Source organism: Protopterus annectens, chromosome 9.part0, assembly GCF_019279795.1.
Source record: "Protopterus annectens isolate FY-2018-M chromosome 9.part0, PAN1.0, whole genome shotgun sequence".
In the NCBI taxonomy this organism is placed as follows: domain Eukaryota; kingdom Metazoa; phylum Chordata; order Ceratodontiformes; family Protopteridae; genus Protopterus; species Protopterus annectens.
In genome coordinates this window covers 414,339,264-414,357,402 of record NC_056743.1, presented here as the reverse complement: position 1 = coordinate 414,357,402, position 18,139 = coordinate 414,339,264, and the positions used below count along the sequence as shown (strand labels likewise).

Below are 18,139 nucleotides of genomic sequence, written 5' to 3'. Positions count from 1 at the left end.
TCTATGTCTCTTTTCATGTAGTCCAGGGAGGTACGTCTCAGATCATTCACACCAGCATGTACAATGAGCGAGTCATATTTGTATTTGCTTTGGAGTGACCTGAGTGCTTGCGTTATGTGGCGGATCCTAGCACCCGACAGGCAGCTCACCGTGACCTTCTCTTTACTCAGCCTGGTGAGCGGGACGTCAGTGTGTCTGACAATAGAGTCACCTATTACAAGAGTATCAGGTGTGTTATTCAGCCTTAAGGGATGTGGTTGCTTGGCACACTGACTTTGTGGGTTATGTGTTGTGTGTGTTTTGTTTGAGGTAGCGTTTGCTTGGATGTCTGCTTTGGAGGTCTCTGTTGCTTAGGAAGATTTTTATTTAGAGCCTCCGAGTATGTTTTTGTGTATTTATGTGTTTGGTTCGCTGATGTGGTGGGACTATGTGATACTGGAATTGTGTTGTGTGAGGTTACATTCTCCTCCTGACAGGTTACACCAGTTTTGAGATGAGAGAGCTCAGCCTCCAGTTTGGCTAAATAGTTGCATCTCTCACATATATTTGAACCTGTTTGGAGGAGGAGAGGGTTGTCCGTGTACATGAGACAGTTGTAACATTGCCTCAAAATTCCCAGATTCACCAGCTGGACTGGAGAGGAAACCATTGACTGACATTTGGACATGCTAGAGTAATATAGGGAAACTGAATTTAAGACGGACCAATAGAGGACAGGGTAATCGTAGAGAGTATAAGAGTAAGTAGTGCTTATGGTTTAATAGTGCTAACTTGTAGGATTACTTTATTGGACCAGTGAAGGGCCTTAGAATGAGAATATCGTGTTTAAATTGAGAGATAGAGCAGTTCTAAGGGAAAAAGTGAAGAGCAGACTTTGTGGAGCCAGGAATAGTTTAAACCCAATTAGGCAGCACTGCCCGCTGTTGCGCTATGCACAAAAACGCCCAAAAACGCGCAAAAGAGGGTTTTAAGAGAGGAAGATGAAGGAGTTTTGGAACTGACCCAAAATGGCCAATAAAATTACAGTTTCAAGTCAGTAACCACTCCCACAGGGCAGGCAGGCTGCTCAATGTTTTTCACTGCCACTGATCAACAGAGAGACTTCACTTTAGCCCAAGCAAAAAATGGCCTCACAGAAACTTACAAACAGTTCAAGAACAGCAAGCCTGTAACTGAACTTTTTTAAATATCAGAAAAGTGGGAAAAAAGCAAGATTTTTTTGTTTTTTTGTTTTTTCAGAGATAGCAGAAGTTCACAAGTATCAACAAGTTATAACAGTGCAGTAAATGACCCCACACAAGAGTGCTAGGCCAAAGACAGATAAAATGCAAGTTTTGAGAAAAAAAACGATTTTAAAAATAAGTGCAAACAGGAAATTCAGTAAACAGCTCTAGGTTGTGCTCCAAATACAGTTACTAATGCAGAAATCAAGTTTAACAAGCCAAAAAATGCTAAAAATAGGCGGCTATGCAGAAAAACTTAGCAAATAAACAGAGGAAAAATACTTAAAATCTCAAAAGTGGCTCCTTTCTTCTCTCAGCGTTTTCTCCTCTTGGTGGGTCCTTCACCAACAGCCAACAAGCCTGAAAAGACGCCCAAACCACGAGGCAACCAGGTTTTAAGAGAGGAAGATGAAGGAGTTTTGGAATTGACCCAAAATGGCCAATAAAACTACAGTTTCAAGTCAGTAACCACTCCCACAGGGGCAGGCAGGCTGCTCAATGTTTTTCACTGCCACTGATCAACAGAGAGACTTCCCTTTAGCCCAAGCAAAAAATGGCCTCACAGAAACTTACAAACAGTTCAAGAACAGCAAGCCTGTAACTGAACTTTTTTAAATCTCAGAAAAGTGGGAAAAAAGCAAGATTTTTTTTTGTTTTTTCAGAGATAGCAGATGTTCACAAGTATCAACAAGTTATAACAGTGCAGTAAATGACCCCACACAAGAGTGCTAGGCCAAAGACAGATAAAATGCAAGTTTTGAGAAAAAATGATTTTAAAAATAAGTGCAAACAGGAAATTCAGTAAACAGCTCTAAATACAGTTACTAATGCAGAAATCAAGTTTAACAAGCCAGAAAATGCTCAAAATAGGCGGCTATGCAGAAAAACTTAGCAAATAAAGAGGAAAAATACTTAAAATCTCAAAAGTGGCTCCTTTCTTCTCTCAGCGTTTTCTCCTCTTGGTGGGTGCTTCACCAACAGCCAAAAAGCCTGAAAAGATGCCAAAACCATGAGGCAACCAGGTTTTAAGAGAGGAAGATGAAGGAGTTTTGGAATTGACCCAAAATGGCCAATAAAACTACAGTTTCAAGTCAGTAACCACTCCCACAAGGGCAGGCAGGCTGCTCAATGTTTTTCACTGCCACTGATCAACAGAGACACTTCCCTTTAGCTAAAGCAAAAAATGGCCTCACAGAAACTTACAAACAGTTCAAGAACAGCAAGCCCGTAACTGAACTTTTTTAAATCTCAGAAAAGTGGGGAAAAAGCAAGATTTTTTTGTTTTTTTGCATCTTCTGCAAAGGCGGGAATGCCATAATAAGGTCTGTCCTTATCCTGCAGCCTAGGAAAACCTAGTTCTGACAGGGAGAAAGGGAAGACTTGCAGTAATTTATGGTGAACCCCAGACTATGGAGCAATGACATGGTGGTTTGAAGGTTCTGATGCAAAGTGTCTGGGTGTTCTACCTGAATAAACAGGTCGTCCAGGTAAGGATACATGAGAATTCCTTGGAGTCTGCAAAAGGCACTGACAGGAGTCAAACACTTTGTTAATACCCATAAAGCTGCAGAGAGTCCAAAGGGCAAAGCATAGAATTGAAAATGAGAGGAAGCAAAAGAAAAACATAAGAATTTCCTGAATAGAGGATGGATGGGTATGTAAAGGTATGCAGCCTTTATGTCTAAGGAAACCAGGTAAGCTTGAGGTAGCAAAAGTGGAAACAGAGGGTAAGCATCCTGAAGGTGGGGACCTGAAGGAACAGACTGAGGTGGGATAAGTCTGACATTCGTCTCCAAGGACCATCTTTCCTGGGAACCAAGAACATCCTGGAGTGGAGCCCTTTTCCCTTTTCAAGGAGAGGACCTGCTAAATGGCTCCTTCTGTTTTCAAGTCTTGAATGACTTGAGGGAAAAGGTGGATCTGGTCCTTTGGGGGTTGTGGAATACCCAAGAAGGGTGGAGAGGTTTTCCAAGTCATGTAATAACCTGGCTGGATAACAGACAGGATCCATTTGTCTGTGGTAATGCCTGTCCATTCTGAAAGGAAATGAGAAAGGAGGGTTTCTGAAAAGGTTGCCAGGTTGTCACTGACTAACTGGCTTGTCTGGAAAGGGTGCTTTTTGAACAAAGGATGGCTGAGACCTAGTAGGCATCTGGCTGCACGTGACCTTCTTGTGTTGTAGGGAAGGTGCACAGGACTTCCTTACAAAATTAGGCCCAGAAGGGTAGTTCTTATGATATTTTGGAACTGGGAAAGCAAAAATATGTTTAAGTTCCTGATAGGGAGGTGTTGTCCAATGGTGCAGCTACAAGGTTTGCCTTGAAATCCTAAGGCAAAGGCTACAATCTCAGCCAGAAACATCTCCTGAGGACAGAACCAGAAGCTGCTGATCTTGCAGACACCTCAGCCTCGTCACAACTACATTTAATGAAATGCCTGGTAACCTGGGAGGAAACTGCCAAGAGGGAATAAAGCTGGGATTTTACTGCAGAGTCTGGGAGATCTGTCAGCAATTTAGATACTTGTGAAAGTAAAGCCAGAACATACTTGGATATGAGTGACTGACAATTAATAGCATTTAAAAGCCAGAGTAGAAGAGATGTAGACCTTTTTCCCCCAATTCTCTCCATCATTTCCTTATCCAACGGCAGGAGGCTGGTGGAGGGCAGTAATTTAGTAATTTTATCAGCAGAGAGAGAGAGAGATCACAGCTAGATCTGCAAGGGGACATTTGTATAGGTAGCTGCTGTCTTCAGTGACTTTACAGAAGCTGTCCGGCCTTTTAGGAGCAGGAGGTTCTGAGTCAGGGTTTTTTGATGCTTTAAGAAAAGTATCTTGGAAAGCAGGCAAAACTGGTAGGATGGCTGAAGGAGCAGGACAGTCTATTTGTAACAGGTCCTAGTACCTCTTTTGTACTTCTGAAACCTGGGAACTTTCCCACTTGAAAAATTCTCATATCCTGGAGATAGTTTATCCAAATGTTATATCCTCCTCAGGAGAATCTGCACCACTGGAATCAACTTCAGGAGAGGCATAACCCAGACGAGAGTCAGTTTGGGTGGAGTAGGCCAGGGACTAATCTGAAGATGATTCATTCGCTTCTGAGGTTTCTTGTTCAGCAGTTGTACCTGGGTGGCAGGGGGATAGGAGATGCTGGAGTATGTGGTTGCAAAGTAGAAGGCCTAAGTGCCAGAAAAGCATTCAATATCCTTTGGGAAAGGATTGCCAGTCAGGGGAAAGCTCCTGAATGGGAGACAAAAGTTTCTGTTTGTGTTTCCTCTTGACAGGAAGGCCTACCCTAGGCTGGGATGAAGTACAGATGTAGGAGGTACTACAAGGAATGTGTGAAGGAGCGAGCCGTGATTCCCCTATACCGTCCATAACGGACATCTGTGATACCTCTACGGAAGTGCTGACGGAACCCTCCTTAGTGACTTCTACAACAGTGCCCGCTGAAGAGGATCAGACACCATATGCATCTCCGGGCCTTCACCCTCAATCAGAGGTGTAGCTGAAGATTCAGGCCTTACCTTTTTCTTTGAGGGCTCACCCGAGGGACGCAGAGTACCTTCCATGCCTAGTGCTAGTTACTTTAGTGTCTGGTTTTGAAGATATATACTAAGGGCAGACAGAGGACTGTGAAGTGTTTAAGGGATGAATACCTGACAGATGGTATAGGGCTTGTAGTCATGATCTGAACCCAAACAGAAAAGACATTGGTCATGGTTGTCTTTATGTAGAATTTGTCTTTCACAGTGGTACTTGCCCTTCTTGGATGACATTAACCTCTAAAAAGCATACAGTAGCAAAAGTGTAATAAAGGTTTTCCCCAATGGGGTGCTGATCTGAACTGAAGAAATCTTTCAGTGATCAAACGAATGGTAGAAGATATCATTTGGACTGGTGGCAAAGAAGTTCTATGGATGGTACATGCAGATGTCACTTTTGTGGCAGGCACTGGCTGTTCTATATATGCGTCACATGTACCTTGCTGTAGCTTAAGTCTTTGGTATACTGGCTGGACGTTCGGGTCATCCAGGTGGGGATCTCCCTCATGTTATGAATACTGCAACATGGAAAAGTAGGACATCCCTGGATATCAGTAAAAACAGTGGAAAGGCACAGAGGAATATGGGAACAAGAAGGCATTGCTTCCAGGCCTGTTTCTAAGAGGTCATGGAGAAGAATTTCTTTAGTTGTCTGTTCTGAGAGGAGGCAAACCGGTCTAAATGAGGTACTTCCCAAAGCTAGATCAATTCCTGGGAAAACCCAGGGTGAAGTTTCCATTTCTGAGGGTCTGCCTGGCCTTGCTTAACTTGTCTACTACAACATTTTGCTCTGACAGAATGCATGAAGCCTGAAGAGTCAAACTGAGCCAAAATGCTACATCCCAGGCTATCACAAGTATGCAAGAGGGATAAGCTACATCTCCTTGGAGATTCCCTTGGAAAGGACTACCCCCAAGACAGGGATATTCTCCAAGTACCCTGGTTCCTTACCTTCACTATTACGGAATACACTTGCCCCTTCTTTTGAGGCAGACAATAGTGGTTTAACTTTGCCCAAGGTGGGCATCCCTACAGCAGCAGATGACATGTCTATCCCCTAGTCCTAGTGGCTGTAGGTACTACAAAAGAGAAACTAAGGAAAAAATGATTGTTCCAAGAAACCAGAATTGGACACAGCAGAGACACTCGGAGTCTGAGGAACAAATGCAGCCATCCTGACACCCAAGGACTCATGACTACTTTCTTTGTCTTGTAGACATGGGAAGGAAGAACCACAAGGCTCCCTAGGTTCTGCTGAAGATGAAGCAATGAAGACTGGAAGCAGAACCTGAAGCATAAAGTACAGCTTTAAGACCATCAAAAGCAGGTTCAAGCAAGAAAAGACATTGGCACAACCTACACATGCACAAAGTTTTACCTGTACACCTACAAGCTACACAACCTAAAGGAAAAAAATCAACAAATGATATGTTTTACACGCTGTTTATGTAATCATTCACAAAGAATATTCCCGGACAAGAAGTAACAGTCCAAGAATTCACATCAGTTTTTTAGCAAAACACAACTCATTTCCACAGAAAGAACACATCTTTCTCAGAAAAAAATATTTAGTGGAAGCTTTTCCCTAACAGGGGACTTTTGCCCTGCCTTGACGGATTGCTAGCTGATGGCCAGTTCCACTGGGCCAGACAAAGAGCAGCTCTTCTGCAGCAAGAAAGTTCCAAGTTTTTCACTCTCTGTCCTTTAAATGGAGCTCATCTGAAGATCCTGACAGAGCTTGTGGAGGACACCCTTTAGCTTTGCTATTTGGCTATATCCTTGACATTGCATAAACAAAATAGCTTAGGCCACTGCAGCAGTGATCTAATGTTGAACATCAATGTTTTTTTCTCTCAGTTATACAGTGTCGTAATATTCATCGTTATTGTTTGTTGTTTACCACTGCTTTCTACTCATCTGTTCCTTTGATATCTTGTTTTTTTCCCTAGACTGCACATTAACTTACACAAGAAAAAGTATTAGAAAGTTGCACCATGTTTACAATCAAGTCCAACATGGCTGGAGTGTGCACCGATATACCTGATGACATTACAAATACAAAGGGGAGTGGGACTTACCCTCACAAAAACAATGGGAAAAAACATCCTGCTGTGGGAAAGGGGGAACTTGCCCCAAACACATCCTTACTGTACATATTTCAAGGCTGTAATTCTTTGGGGTAGGTGAAACATTGCTAAATGAGTTACAACCAAAGATTTGGTCTCCTGACATTTGATACTCCTGAATGTGGCCCTTCCAATATAGGTTTCTACAGTGTTCTCCATTTGAACATCAACTGTATGGCGTATTTACTAAAATGTGTTGCAAAGGGCCAGCTTCATTCATTAGTACTTGGACTTCAATAAACAATTTTAGAATCTTTGATTTGTTTTAATGTTACTTTTACTGAAGTATAGTAAATAGTCAACCTACCAGCATGGCATGCTTTACAGCACTTCAAATCAACCAGATATTCACCATCACCACACACTGTGTCCTGGTCAATTCTGCTGGAGTCGACTGCATCTGCAGCTATATGCTGGTGTCCCACATGAGGTGCAGCTTCAGGAGTCTGCAAACCCTAGGATAAAAAGCCAAATGAAAACTATTTATATACATGTTTGCATTCCAAGACCAAAACGTGCTCACAATGCCCTTCTGGACCAGTTTACATGACTGACTTACTGCAGTAATTACAGCAAATGTGGAACATTTGAAGATATCAAAGTAATGCCCTTATCTCTCATCAAACAGTGGCCATGGACCTTGTGAAATGTCAAAAGAAGCAGCTGAAGCAAAACATACCATCTCTGAAGAACGAAAGAAACAAGTTTCAAATCTACCTCCCACTGTCCTGGGCTTACTGAATTTATTTATTTTATTTGACATTTGTTAACTGGGTTAGTCTGACTGGGCTGCAGAGCCCTTTTTCAGAATTGACCCAAGGAGAAAATTTCTACAGATAAACACAAAAACAAAACATTATACAGTATTAACATACAAGTATATATACACAAGAGAAACAGAATACAACTTATAAATGGACAAGTTAGATTACAAGAGTAATATTGAGGGTTTAAACAGCCATGGTACAAATTAAGTATATAAAATATAATATAAAAAGTTAGATTATATCTAAAAATTACCATCAGACAGAAATTCAAGTTTGGTAGAATATCATAAAGACCTTAAATGAATAGTTGTGGTAAAGTGTGCGAGCTGAAAGGGGAAGAAGAGATGGAGTCGTTTAGGTGGGACTGGGACAGGGACAGGTCCAGGAATTAACAAATAATTATTTTAGAAGTTTTTTGAAGTTAAGGAAGTTTTCATTTGTTCTCAGAGAAAATGGAAGTTTGTTCCAGGCATTAGTGACAGAGTAGTTCATAGGTTGGTACTAGGCTATCGGCACTAGGGCCTATACAAGCCTAGCCATAACAATTCCCTGGCTATTTCTTCCCACACTATTTACTTCCCTGGACCCCTGTCTAGCAGGGTGACTGACGTGATCCCCAGGGTGAATTTCCTTTCTCTCATCCAATCATCAAGGTGCCTTTTGAAGACGGACAAAGAGGTGGTCTGCTTGACATGTATGGGCAGTCTATTCCAGAGTCTGGGGAGTCTCTGGGTCAGGAACTTATCCCTCCAGCATGTTTTGTTTATTGTGATGACAAGGTTTAGATCCCTGGAGTGTGTGACTCTGAGGTATTGTGATTTCTTTAAGTGTAGCATGTCCAATAGCTCTGGAGTTTGACATGGCCTTGTATGTTAAGCAGAGATTGCCCCTCTGAGTAGATGATATGCAACACACTATAGCTGGAGTTTTTTAAGGCGGTCAGCGTAGGGCATCTGCTTTAGGCCTGTGATTTTTTTTTGTGAGGTATTTTTGCAGCCTTTCTAGTTGTTGCAGATATCTTGAGAGGTACATACCAAACGGGGCGTTGTAGTCTATAATGGGTCTAATGAGGGATGAGTACAGTGGGACAATGACCTTTTTTCTGGATGAAAAGCCCTTAGTGATTAGGTGTGCCACATAGGAGGATTTCCTGACTGTTGTGGCGATGTGGTTATCGAAGGTGAGACCACTGTTCACCTGTGTCCCTAAGTTTCTTATCACACTTTCGGTGTTTAGTGCACTGCCACCTATGTGGTAAATCACGGGTACATGTTTTTTCTCAAAGGGGATAACTATACATTTCTTGGCATTGAGCTTGAGCCCATGGCTTTGACACCAAGCATCCATTTCTGTAAAGCCCTTTTGTAGAGTATCCACATCATTTGGGGATTCAATAATGGCTCCCAGTTTGCAGTCATCTGCGAACTTTGTTAGCCAGAGTCCCTTAGTGTTGGCCTGTACTTCAGAGAAGTAGATGCCAAACAAGAGCGGTCCCAGGACTGAACCCTGAGGTACTCCACTTGTCAATTGTCTGGAGTTGGATTTGGAGTCGACTACTTTTACAGTGTGGGTTCTGCCAGTAAGCCAGCTGGCAACCCATCGAGTGACGTAGGGATTAATGCCCAGCTTAGTAAGTCTATCTATGAATCAAGAATGGGGGATGGTGTCAAAGGCCTTGGCGAGGTCCAGATAGGCTGTGTGGACCGCCTTATCCTCGTCCATGGCTCTGGAGACTGATTCAAAGAAGTCAATCAGGTTCAGGAGACAAGATCGGCCCTTCACGAACCCAAACTTGGTGGGGTGCAGTGTTTGAAGGTTTCCAATGTCTTTGTTTATAAGTTCCATGATAATACATTCCATGGTCTTGCAGATCAGGCTCGTCAGACTGATGGGGCAGTACTTCCCGGGATCCAAGGTGGATCTCCCTTTGTGGAGTGGGATAACTGTAGCTGTGCACCACTCAGTGGGCACAAAGCCTGAGGTGAGGCTATGGATTAAACATGACATCTGGTCCCATGGATTCTGTATTCTTAGCTTTGTAGAGTGCATTTTTTTACCTGTGTGGCCGTTATTACTGGAATTTGGCAATCTTCCAGTATTGAGATAGGCCGTTTAAGGGGTGACGGGGGGGGGTGAAGTTGGCACTGAATTGATCTGCCAGAATATTGGCAATATCCTTGGGATCAGTATATTTAATGATATTCTGTTGTAGCTCAGAGCAGATCTGAGCATTGCCATTTAGATTCTTGACATAGTTATAGAATGCCTTGTGGTTGTCTTTGGAATCTTTGGCAATTTTATTTTCATAACTAGCTTTGGAGGATTTTATGAGGGATATCAGCTTCTTACTGAGGCTGATAAGGGAGTTTTTTGCATCCTGGGATTTTCCTCTTTTCTGCAACAGTTTCTTCCTTCTATTCTATAGTTTGTTTATGGCAGGGGACCACCAGATTGGATTCCTTTTTTTTGGAGGAGAGCGTCTTGGTTCTATTTGGGATGGCACAATTCATGCATGACTGGATGTGCTCGTACAGTGCCTTAGTGTAGGATTCAGCAGTCGAACTTTCAGTTCCCGTCTGCATGGGTGTCATGAAGTTTGTCACTTCTGACTTGAGTAGCATGAAGTTGGCTTTGGAGAAGTTTTTTTATGGAGGTTTCCTTACTGGGAGGTGGGAGTGGGATGTGGATGTTAAGGGTGATTAGCTTATGGTCATACCTGACCAATGAGGGGGTGACCATAGGTGTAGAGCATCGATTTCCCATGTTGGTAATGACCAGGTCTAGGACATTGAAGCCACTGGTGGGACTTTGGATTAGGTGATCCAGGGTGTTGGAATTTATGAATTCCAAGAACCGTTGGGTAAAGGTGTTGGTACACGAGTAGTTTTCCCAGTTAATGGCAGGGTAGTTGAAATCACCCAGTATTAGGGTGTTTGGTTGTATCTTAATATTTTCCACTATGTTTAAATAGGTGTAGTGAGAATCTTGGGGCATGGTGGGGGATCTGTAGCAAGCTACAATTTGGATTGTAGTCTTACCTAGTGTTAGTTGCACCTGGAGAATTTCAGACGCATTGTGTTGGGCAACTAGCCTGGTAGTGTGAATATCTTTGGTGAATATGGACACTCCTTCACCTTTAGTGTTTCGGTCCTGGTTTAGTGGCCGAAAAGTGTGGTAACAGTTGTAGCCTGGTATTGCAGGGGTGCTCTCTGGAGCCTTGAACCAGGTCTCAGTTACTGCACAGATATCGACGTTCTCCATTTTGAGGTTTAGACTTCTAGCATTGAGTAGCATTACCTAAAGAATTTGCATGCTTGTACCTGTTACGGTGGTGGTGTTGTCCTTTGAACTTTGCCTAAAAAAGGCACTATAGGGGTGGCAAGAGCCTTAGCCAGTAACCGGAGTGGCTGTACAAACATTTGCCAATATGTTTATTAGGTTTGTAGATGTCTAAGAGGTGTAGGTCTGTGCTGCATAGGTTACGCTTGGGAGAGTAGGGAGCTCTGCTTAAATCACAAGTGAACCCAAGTCACATCTTGAATTCAATACACTGTGACATAAGAGTTCTTAAAATTGTTAGAATTGCAGCTATTCTACTTGCTCATTCCATCAGCAGATGCTGTCTATGAACATACATTCACACAATGTTTCTGACTTAAATTTCACTCCATAGTACTCATTTTTACCAACCACATTGCTGATGCTAAGGAAAGTTCAAGTTGTGTAATTAACTTAACATAACATTAGATGTTTGAACAGATCACAGTTGCAGTAGCCATAATAGATATATTTCATTTGATCAATGAAAAAAATTGTCAAAACGCATATGGTCATGAGCACATGATTTACCATTCTGTTCAATCAACTGACAAAAGCAAACCACCACCCGCCAGAAAGACAAAACAATTTTTTTGCAGGGAGGCAAGCACCCCCCCCCACACACACACACACACACACACACACACACACACACACACACACACACACCCTGTTAATTATACATACCAACTCCAAGGTTGTACTACAGTGGGGGCACATTCCCCATTCTTCACTGTACCACAATCTCAGTCAAAATGGTCAACAAAATAAATAGTCAGTCATGTGGTCTTGACAATATGGGTTTTGACAATTTTGTTCAATCAAATGAAGCAGACGCGCTATAACATATGGGACATATCCTGTCAAGGATACCATATGCCCACCCAGTCTACAAAGTTTCAGGCTCCTTCTTCACCATATGCCCACTCTTAGCATGGCTAGGCATACTATTACAACAAGAACATATGGGTGCCTCAAAACGCAGAGCTTTCTTATCCGCCAAAGGTAAAGTTGGATCAGAAAAGAAAAAAGGAGGACACCCCACTCTTGCCAAGTTAGGAATAGACAGAGGAATGGAGTAAGGTGTTAGCACTGCAAAAGTAATCTATTTGAACATCTCTTGTTATGATAAGTAAACTGCACATCTGTGCAATAGTCTTCATTAGATCTCTGTTGCACCAGCCATTACATATGGGACAGTCACAAAAACTGAAGAAAAAATAGTGGAAAGGAGAAGGACCAGATTTCATGATGCCTTGAAGAACAGCTCTGGTTAAGCCTGATGTGGAAATGCAATCTAGCTTGTAATGTTTGGTAAAAGTATGAACTAAGTAGACGCTACTAGAACAGATGAAGAGTCATGGAAAGACCCAGACGTGGCAACTATTCTAGGAGAATGAACTTTGAAATTTTGAGGATGACTTTTGCCATGGCTGGGAAAAAAGAACTGAACGGAATGGGAAAGCCATTCAGAAGTTTGTTTAGATACTGGCTGCCCTTTCTTCTTCCCTTTGTAAGACAAAAACATAGGATAATTCCTGAAATTTTTAGTTCCAGCTACATAAAAACTCATTTGTCTCTGTACATCCAGGCAATGAAGAATCCTCCTTTGTTTTGGGGGTCAGGAGAGAAAGCTACAAGTTGGATAGACTGAAAAAGAAAATTCACAGACAACGTTATGCATACAAGGAAGGGTTGGTTCTGACACTCGCACGATCCTCAAGAGAGAAAAAAATGGTTCAAAAGACATATGGACTGTAATTCAGATACCTGTCTAGCAGATGTTAAACCTACCAGCAAGGCCATTCTTCTAAGTTAGAAGCTTTAGACAAAAGCTGACTGCATGCTGAGAGGGAGGTGGAGTTAAATTACTCCATAACAAAATTCAAGTCCCAAGAAGGAGCCACTCTTTTTCCTGGTAATCTGATATGAAATTCCTCCACCCCCTTAAAGTTTGATTAACGTATAAACAAGTTGAACTGGCTAAAAAGTGTACCTTTACTGAAGTGTACATAAAGCCAGAACTGAACAATTCACACAGTCAGTGAAGTACAAGGACACTTAAGAGTTTGGGCAGCACTAACCCAAGATGTGGACACCAAGGAACATATGATCTGTTTTCTCAGCAAGAGCTTGATGTGGAAGCAAGGTACACCACAATTAGGAGGGAATGCCTGCCAATAAATGGGCTTCAGTGTCCCTCATATATTGACTGTTAGACCAGGAATTCACCCTTGTTACTAATCATGCCCTCCCAAGGACTTCAACAAAAGAAAATGTGATATTCTCTAAGTGGACTCGAGCACAACTGTTCTACTTTAGGATCTAACATAACTCCAGTGGTCAAGACTGCAATGTCAATCTGTCGAGGGTTCACAGACCTTCCAATGGGCTTGAAGCCAACGAGTTCATGTTGGGGGGGGGGGGTCATCTGCAAAAGTGTGGTGGTTCTACTGGGTGAATGCCTAACAAATAACAGATGTAAAGAGAAAGTTTTTGTAAGCCAGGGCAAAGCTCAAGGTTGTGGAGCTCAGTCTGCAAGGGAGAAATACAGTTACTGTATGAAAAACTACACCTGGACAAAGAAAAAGGGACTGGTCTCCTTTAAACTGTGATACTAGCGGGCCAGACAATCGAAATTGGTTCAGTACCTATGCCATTTTCAAAGCCACTGAAAAAAAAAGATTTTTATGAAATGTGAGGCTGGAGCAGTCATGTCAGAGATGTAACTCCAGACTGACATTTGAGAGTGCCAGTGAAACTTCTGGTAATAAAGTTTTAAATAAATTAATCCAGTGAATTACTGGTAAAAGTTTGCGCTTCACTGTCAACCCTGGGTGAAAATGGAGTTTGTGCATCTACTGACAGAGCCTTTTGTGTGTGTGTGGGTGGGGGGGGGTTAAACAACTGCTTCACATAGGGTACATTTTAAGAAAACTGCCAGCAATGGAACTGAGCACATGAACTAGGTACTACCGTTAATGTCCTCTCCTCCATTTTGACACCAAAGAGAAATTATTTTACATTTGGATAAATAAGATTTCCCAGTAGCAGCTTTTCCTGCCTCCTTCAATACTTGTTGCATAGCCTCAGAAAAAAAGTACCTAAAAAGGATCAAAAGTTCCATCATCCATAATGTTACAGTGAGATAACGGATGATGGGATGAATCAGAGATCCCTTGTCCTTTGTGAGCAACTTCAATTTGTGGGAGACTTTTAGTAATTACCCCTGAAAAACTGCATGAGAAGGAAGAACCAATGTTATCTGGACCAAAAGGGGTCACCAGCAACATCCTTGGCAAATCCTTTCTGATCTTAAAAAGGAATTTGCAAATGAGAACAAAAATGTGGAAATGAATAAACAAACACCCCTGACCAGGAGACTGAAGAAACATACCCAACTAGGATAATGAGAGTGCACCTGTCTTCCAGGCCTCACTGCAAGGTGTCCTGAACAGAACAGTTTCAGCTGTCTGCTTAGACAGGAGGCAAACAGATCTTGCTGGAGAGACCCCCCACAGGTGGACTATCTGCAGAAGGAACTCACGATATAACATCCACTCACCAGAGTCTATCCTGGATCTGCTCAGAGTCTGCTACTGTGTTTCAATCTGATGGGATGCAAGTACCCAGGAGAAATGGCAATTGGAATCATTAGGATACATAAGGCCATGAAACCTAGACATTTTACAAATTTTCCTGCAGTGGACGCAATCTGAAAAAATAAACTGATTAAACTTCTTATTGTACATATGACTAGAGGGTATTCCAGAACTACTAATCAGTGAGTTGGAACAATGGATGATTTTTTTAGATTCAGAGTGAATCCGAGACTGCTGAAAAGATTCATGGTATGTAATGCTGTTAAGAGTCTTAACTAATTACAACTGATATCAGGCAATCGTCCAGATATGGGAAAATGAGTACGCCTTAAAACTTGCAATAAGCTGTAACTGAAGCAATGTATTTGGTGAAGACCCTTGGGGTGGTAGAAAGACCAGTGGGCAATGAAGTAAAACAATAATGTAATCCCAAGGCATAAAAAAGATCAGACATCCAAAATGACTGCACACTGATCGACAGATAAATTTCAGTTCCCCCAGTGTGAATAAAAACTGAGAAAAAGGAGTGCCACTGAAAATGCTATTTTGGTAAAATTCAGTTACTTTTTATAGGTACACTGCCCAGATGCTAGCAAAGAAGAAATTTGGAGGACCAGAAAGAAAATCAACCAGAAAAGGGGAAGATAAAATACTGGTCAAGAAGGATCCTGCAACTGTTCAGCAAAAAACAGTTTAAGCTTCAGATTTGGTTCATGAGATGGCTTCCAGTAATTTATAAAAATGTACTCAGAGGTGATTAACATAAATGAAACTCTGAAGCACTATATCAACTCAAATAAGAAAATTCTCGAAAAAAATAAAAGCTTTAACTTGAACTGATAAAACTGCAAAAATTAGAGGTTGCAATGAAAAGGCTGTCAGAGTACCAGGCTTCTCAAGACGACTTGTTTCTAAGTAGATTTAAAAGACAGCATGTGCACAAAAAAACTGAGATTTCCTGCTCTACCAGAGAAACTGGAAGAAACAAACCATTAACTTTATGAAAGCACAAACAAGCAACTGGACTTGTGTTCCACAGCATGATTTGTTAAGTGAAAGAGCATCTCGACTGTATGCTCCAAACCTGGCCATGAGAAAGCAGCTAAGACCTATATTAGTATACACACAATTATAACAGCAGAAATAAATGATCGTGACGAAACTGTAATAAAAACTCGAGACGGCATGTTTACTGGAGACAGCACCTTTGTGAAAAATAATTATTCATTGTACACCAGGTAGAAGAGAAGCAAATTTATCCCAGCAATCAGGGAATGTCAATATGTAGGTGTGATATTCAAGCTACTTCATCCAGCTGTCTTCAGAGATTTTTTCCTGGAGGACCAAAGACATTTTTTGATGCAGAACAGGCAAAGAAGGACACAAAAAGTTTATCCAACAAAATATGAAGCAGCAGGCATAAGGTGACTCTGCTTCTCATTCTTCTGACTATAAATCACACTGAGAATTTCCAGTGAAACACTGCCCAACGTTCCAAAGGAAAATGCATGAGACCCAGAAGAAAGCACAGAAACTGACTAGAAGAATCAGGAGTGTCATGGACATGAATCAGAGTTTAGTGTTGGGAGATGCAGATGATCAGGAAGACCAGCAAAACTGAAACTGTTCCTTCATAATCTTACATGTATTCACCAATCACATTTGTGAAATACAGCTTTGCAAGTATAAGTGGAAGAGTAAAGACTACACTTTTGTTGAGTTTAACACTTATGGGTAGACTGTACTAAGGCACTTACCTCACTTTAAGGTTTAGGAGGACAGTACAGTAAAATTTGTTTTCATTATTAGTGTTTTATACAAACATTTGATGATATAGTAAATCAGTTTTGTATAGTGTGCTTTCAGGGATTTTAAATGAGTGTATGGCAGGTGCCTTCAATGACTATTTTATGTCTTAAGGATATTAAGGTCAACAGTATTTCATTATCGACAGTTTAATCTGATGCCATATAATAGTTTGTAACTGTCACCCAGTTTTGCAGATATTAAATAAATATGGAAATATTTCATATTTAAATAATCACTAGCAAATTACAACCAACAACTCCAGTATAGTGTATTTTAATTGCACACTGACAACATATTTTTCTCTGTCCCACAAGGGCATTTTACTATATTACCCTCATTCACTGGTGTACCTAGCATATCGGACACCCAGTTCTGAAAATTTTAACACCCCTATGGAGAATTTTTTTCTAACACACCACACCCCCCTCTCCTCTTTGACAACTGTTTTCAATAATATTCACAAGATTAAACAAATAATAGCCAGAAAACAAAATGCTGAAATTTTCCTTTTATTGAACTAATTATTCCAGTAAAATGAATGAAAATAAAAGACTAGGGGAAAAATACATTAAGGTATTTTTGGGAAAAAAAAAGAAAGAAAAAGTAAACTTACACCTACAAACTGGACTGTTGCAGGTTAATAAAATCATTACATTTCGCCTTTTCAAGCCTTAATGTCTGCAAGTTGTCAATGAATTCATTAAAATTTATCTTCTTTGCAAATTCATTATCTAAATGCAATAAAGCTAATCTGTCTTCACTCAGTCACCTGAAGGGCACAATTTTAAATTTTGAAAAGTTACATGATACAACAGATATACAAATAGAAAAGGTGTTAAACATACGATACATTTAGAAGAGATTCATAAAAATCCCTTTCTCAACAAATTCCAGAAACTGCCATAGTGTCCATGTTTTTGTTTCTTCAAAATGGACTCTAGTACCTTTAGAATGTCTTTGCAGTTGAAAAATTTAAACTAAAATACTTTCACCAGAAAATTCATCACAAATTTCTATTACACTTGGTAAAAGTTTCTGAAATTATTGTTCTACAAAAAATCAAAGGAAAAGGCTAAATGACAAACACTGACATGATTTAAGTCATTGCTTTTGAACGAGTTTAAAGTTCTTGGTGAAACAATCAAGGCATCTGAGCAGTGCTCCTTTTGATATCTGCTGGCAGTGTAAGACATGCATATTTTGTTTCTTCTGGCATTCTTCTTTGGAATTTGATTCCTTTTTTCTATGCAGATGTCCATTTCCTTAAATTTTGCTGCTGCATACTTAATGGATTTCTCCAAAATTTCTAGGTGCTGTTCTTCAAAGAAAAAGTAAGCCTGGGTTAGATTGTTCAAGGCTGATACTGACCATTTGCAAGTATTTTTGTGTCTAATTAACCTCCTCTAAAACTTCATACAAAAAAAGTCAACTCAGAAAAGAAAAATCACACAGACAGCAAGATCTGTGCTGACCCTCATGTCCACATTTTTCTTTGGATCGCACAGCATTTCAAAGGTGGAGATTACCTTTTCAAACTTTGACTTTACTGCCCGCACAGCATCATAATGAGCATACCATCTTGTATGGAAAGTCTTTTCACTGTTATTCCTATGTTATGCAATACTTTTCCTCAATGAGGTGAAAATGAAAATAAATCAATTTTTTCTAAAATTCCAAAAACATCACACTGTGAAACACTTCCAAAAGAATGAACTCCACAGAAAGTCAAATAATGATTTGCACAAG

At 40.8% G+C, this 18,139-nt stretch overlaps 1 protein-coding gene across 1 annotated transcript in view; it reads right to left on the bottom strand.

Moving 5' to 3' along the window:
• LOC122811243 (tumor necrosis factor receptor superfamily member 10A-like) overlaps window positions 1–18,139 on the bottom strand; it is a 1,311,615-nt gene that overhangs the window by 913,550 nt on the left and 379,926 nt on the right. Inside the window, exon 2 of the mRNA XM_044082955.1 lies at window positions 7,205–7,352. Coding sequence (XP_043938890.1) covers window positions 7,205–7,352 — 148 coding nt within the window. The remainder of the gene's footprint in view (window positions 1–7,204; window positions 7,353–18,139) is intronic.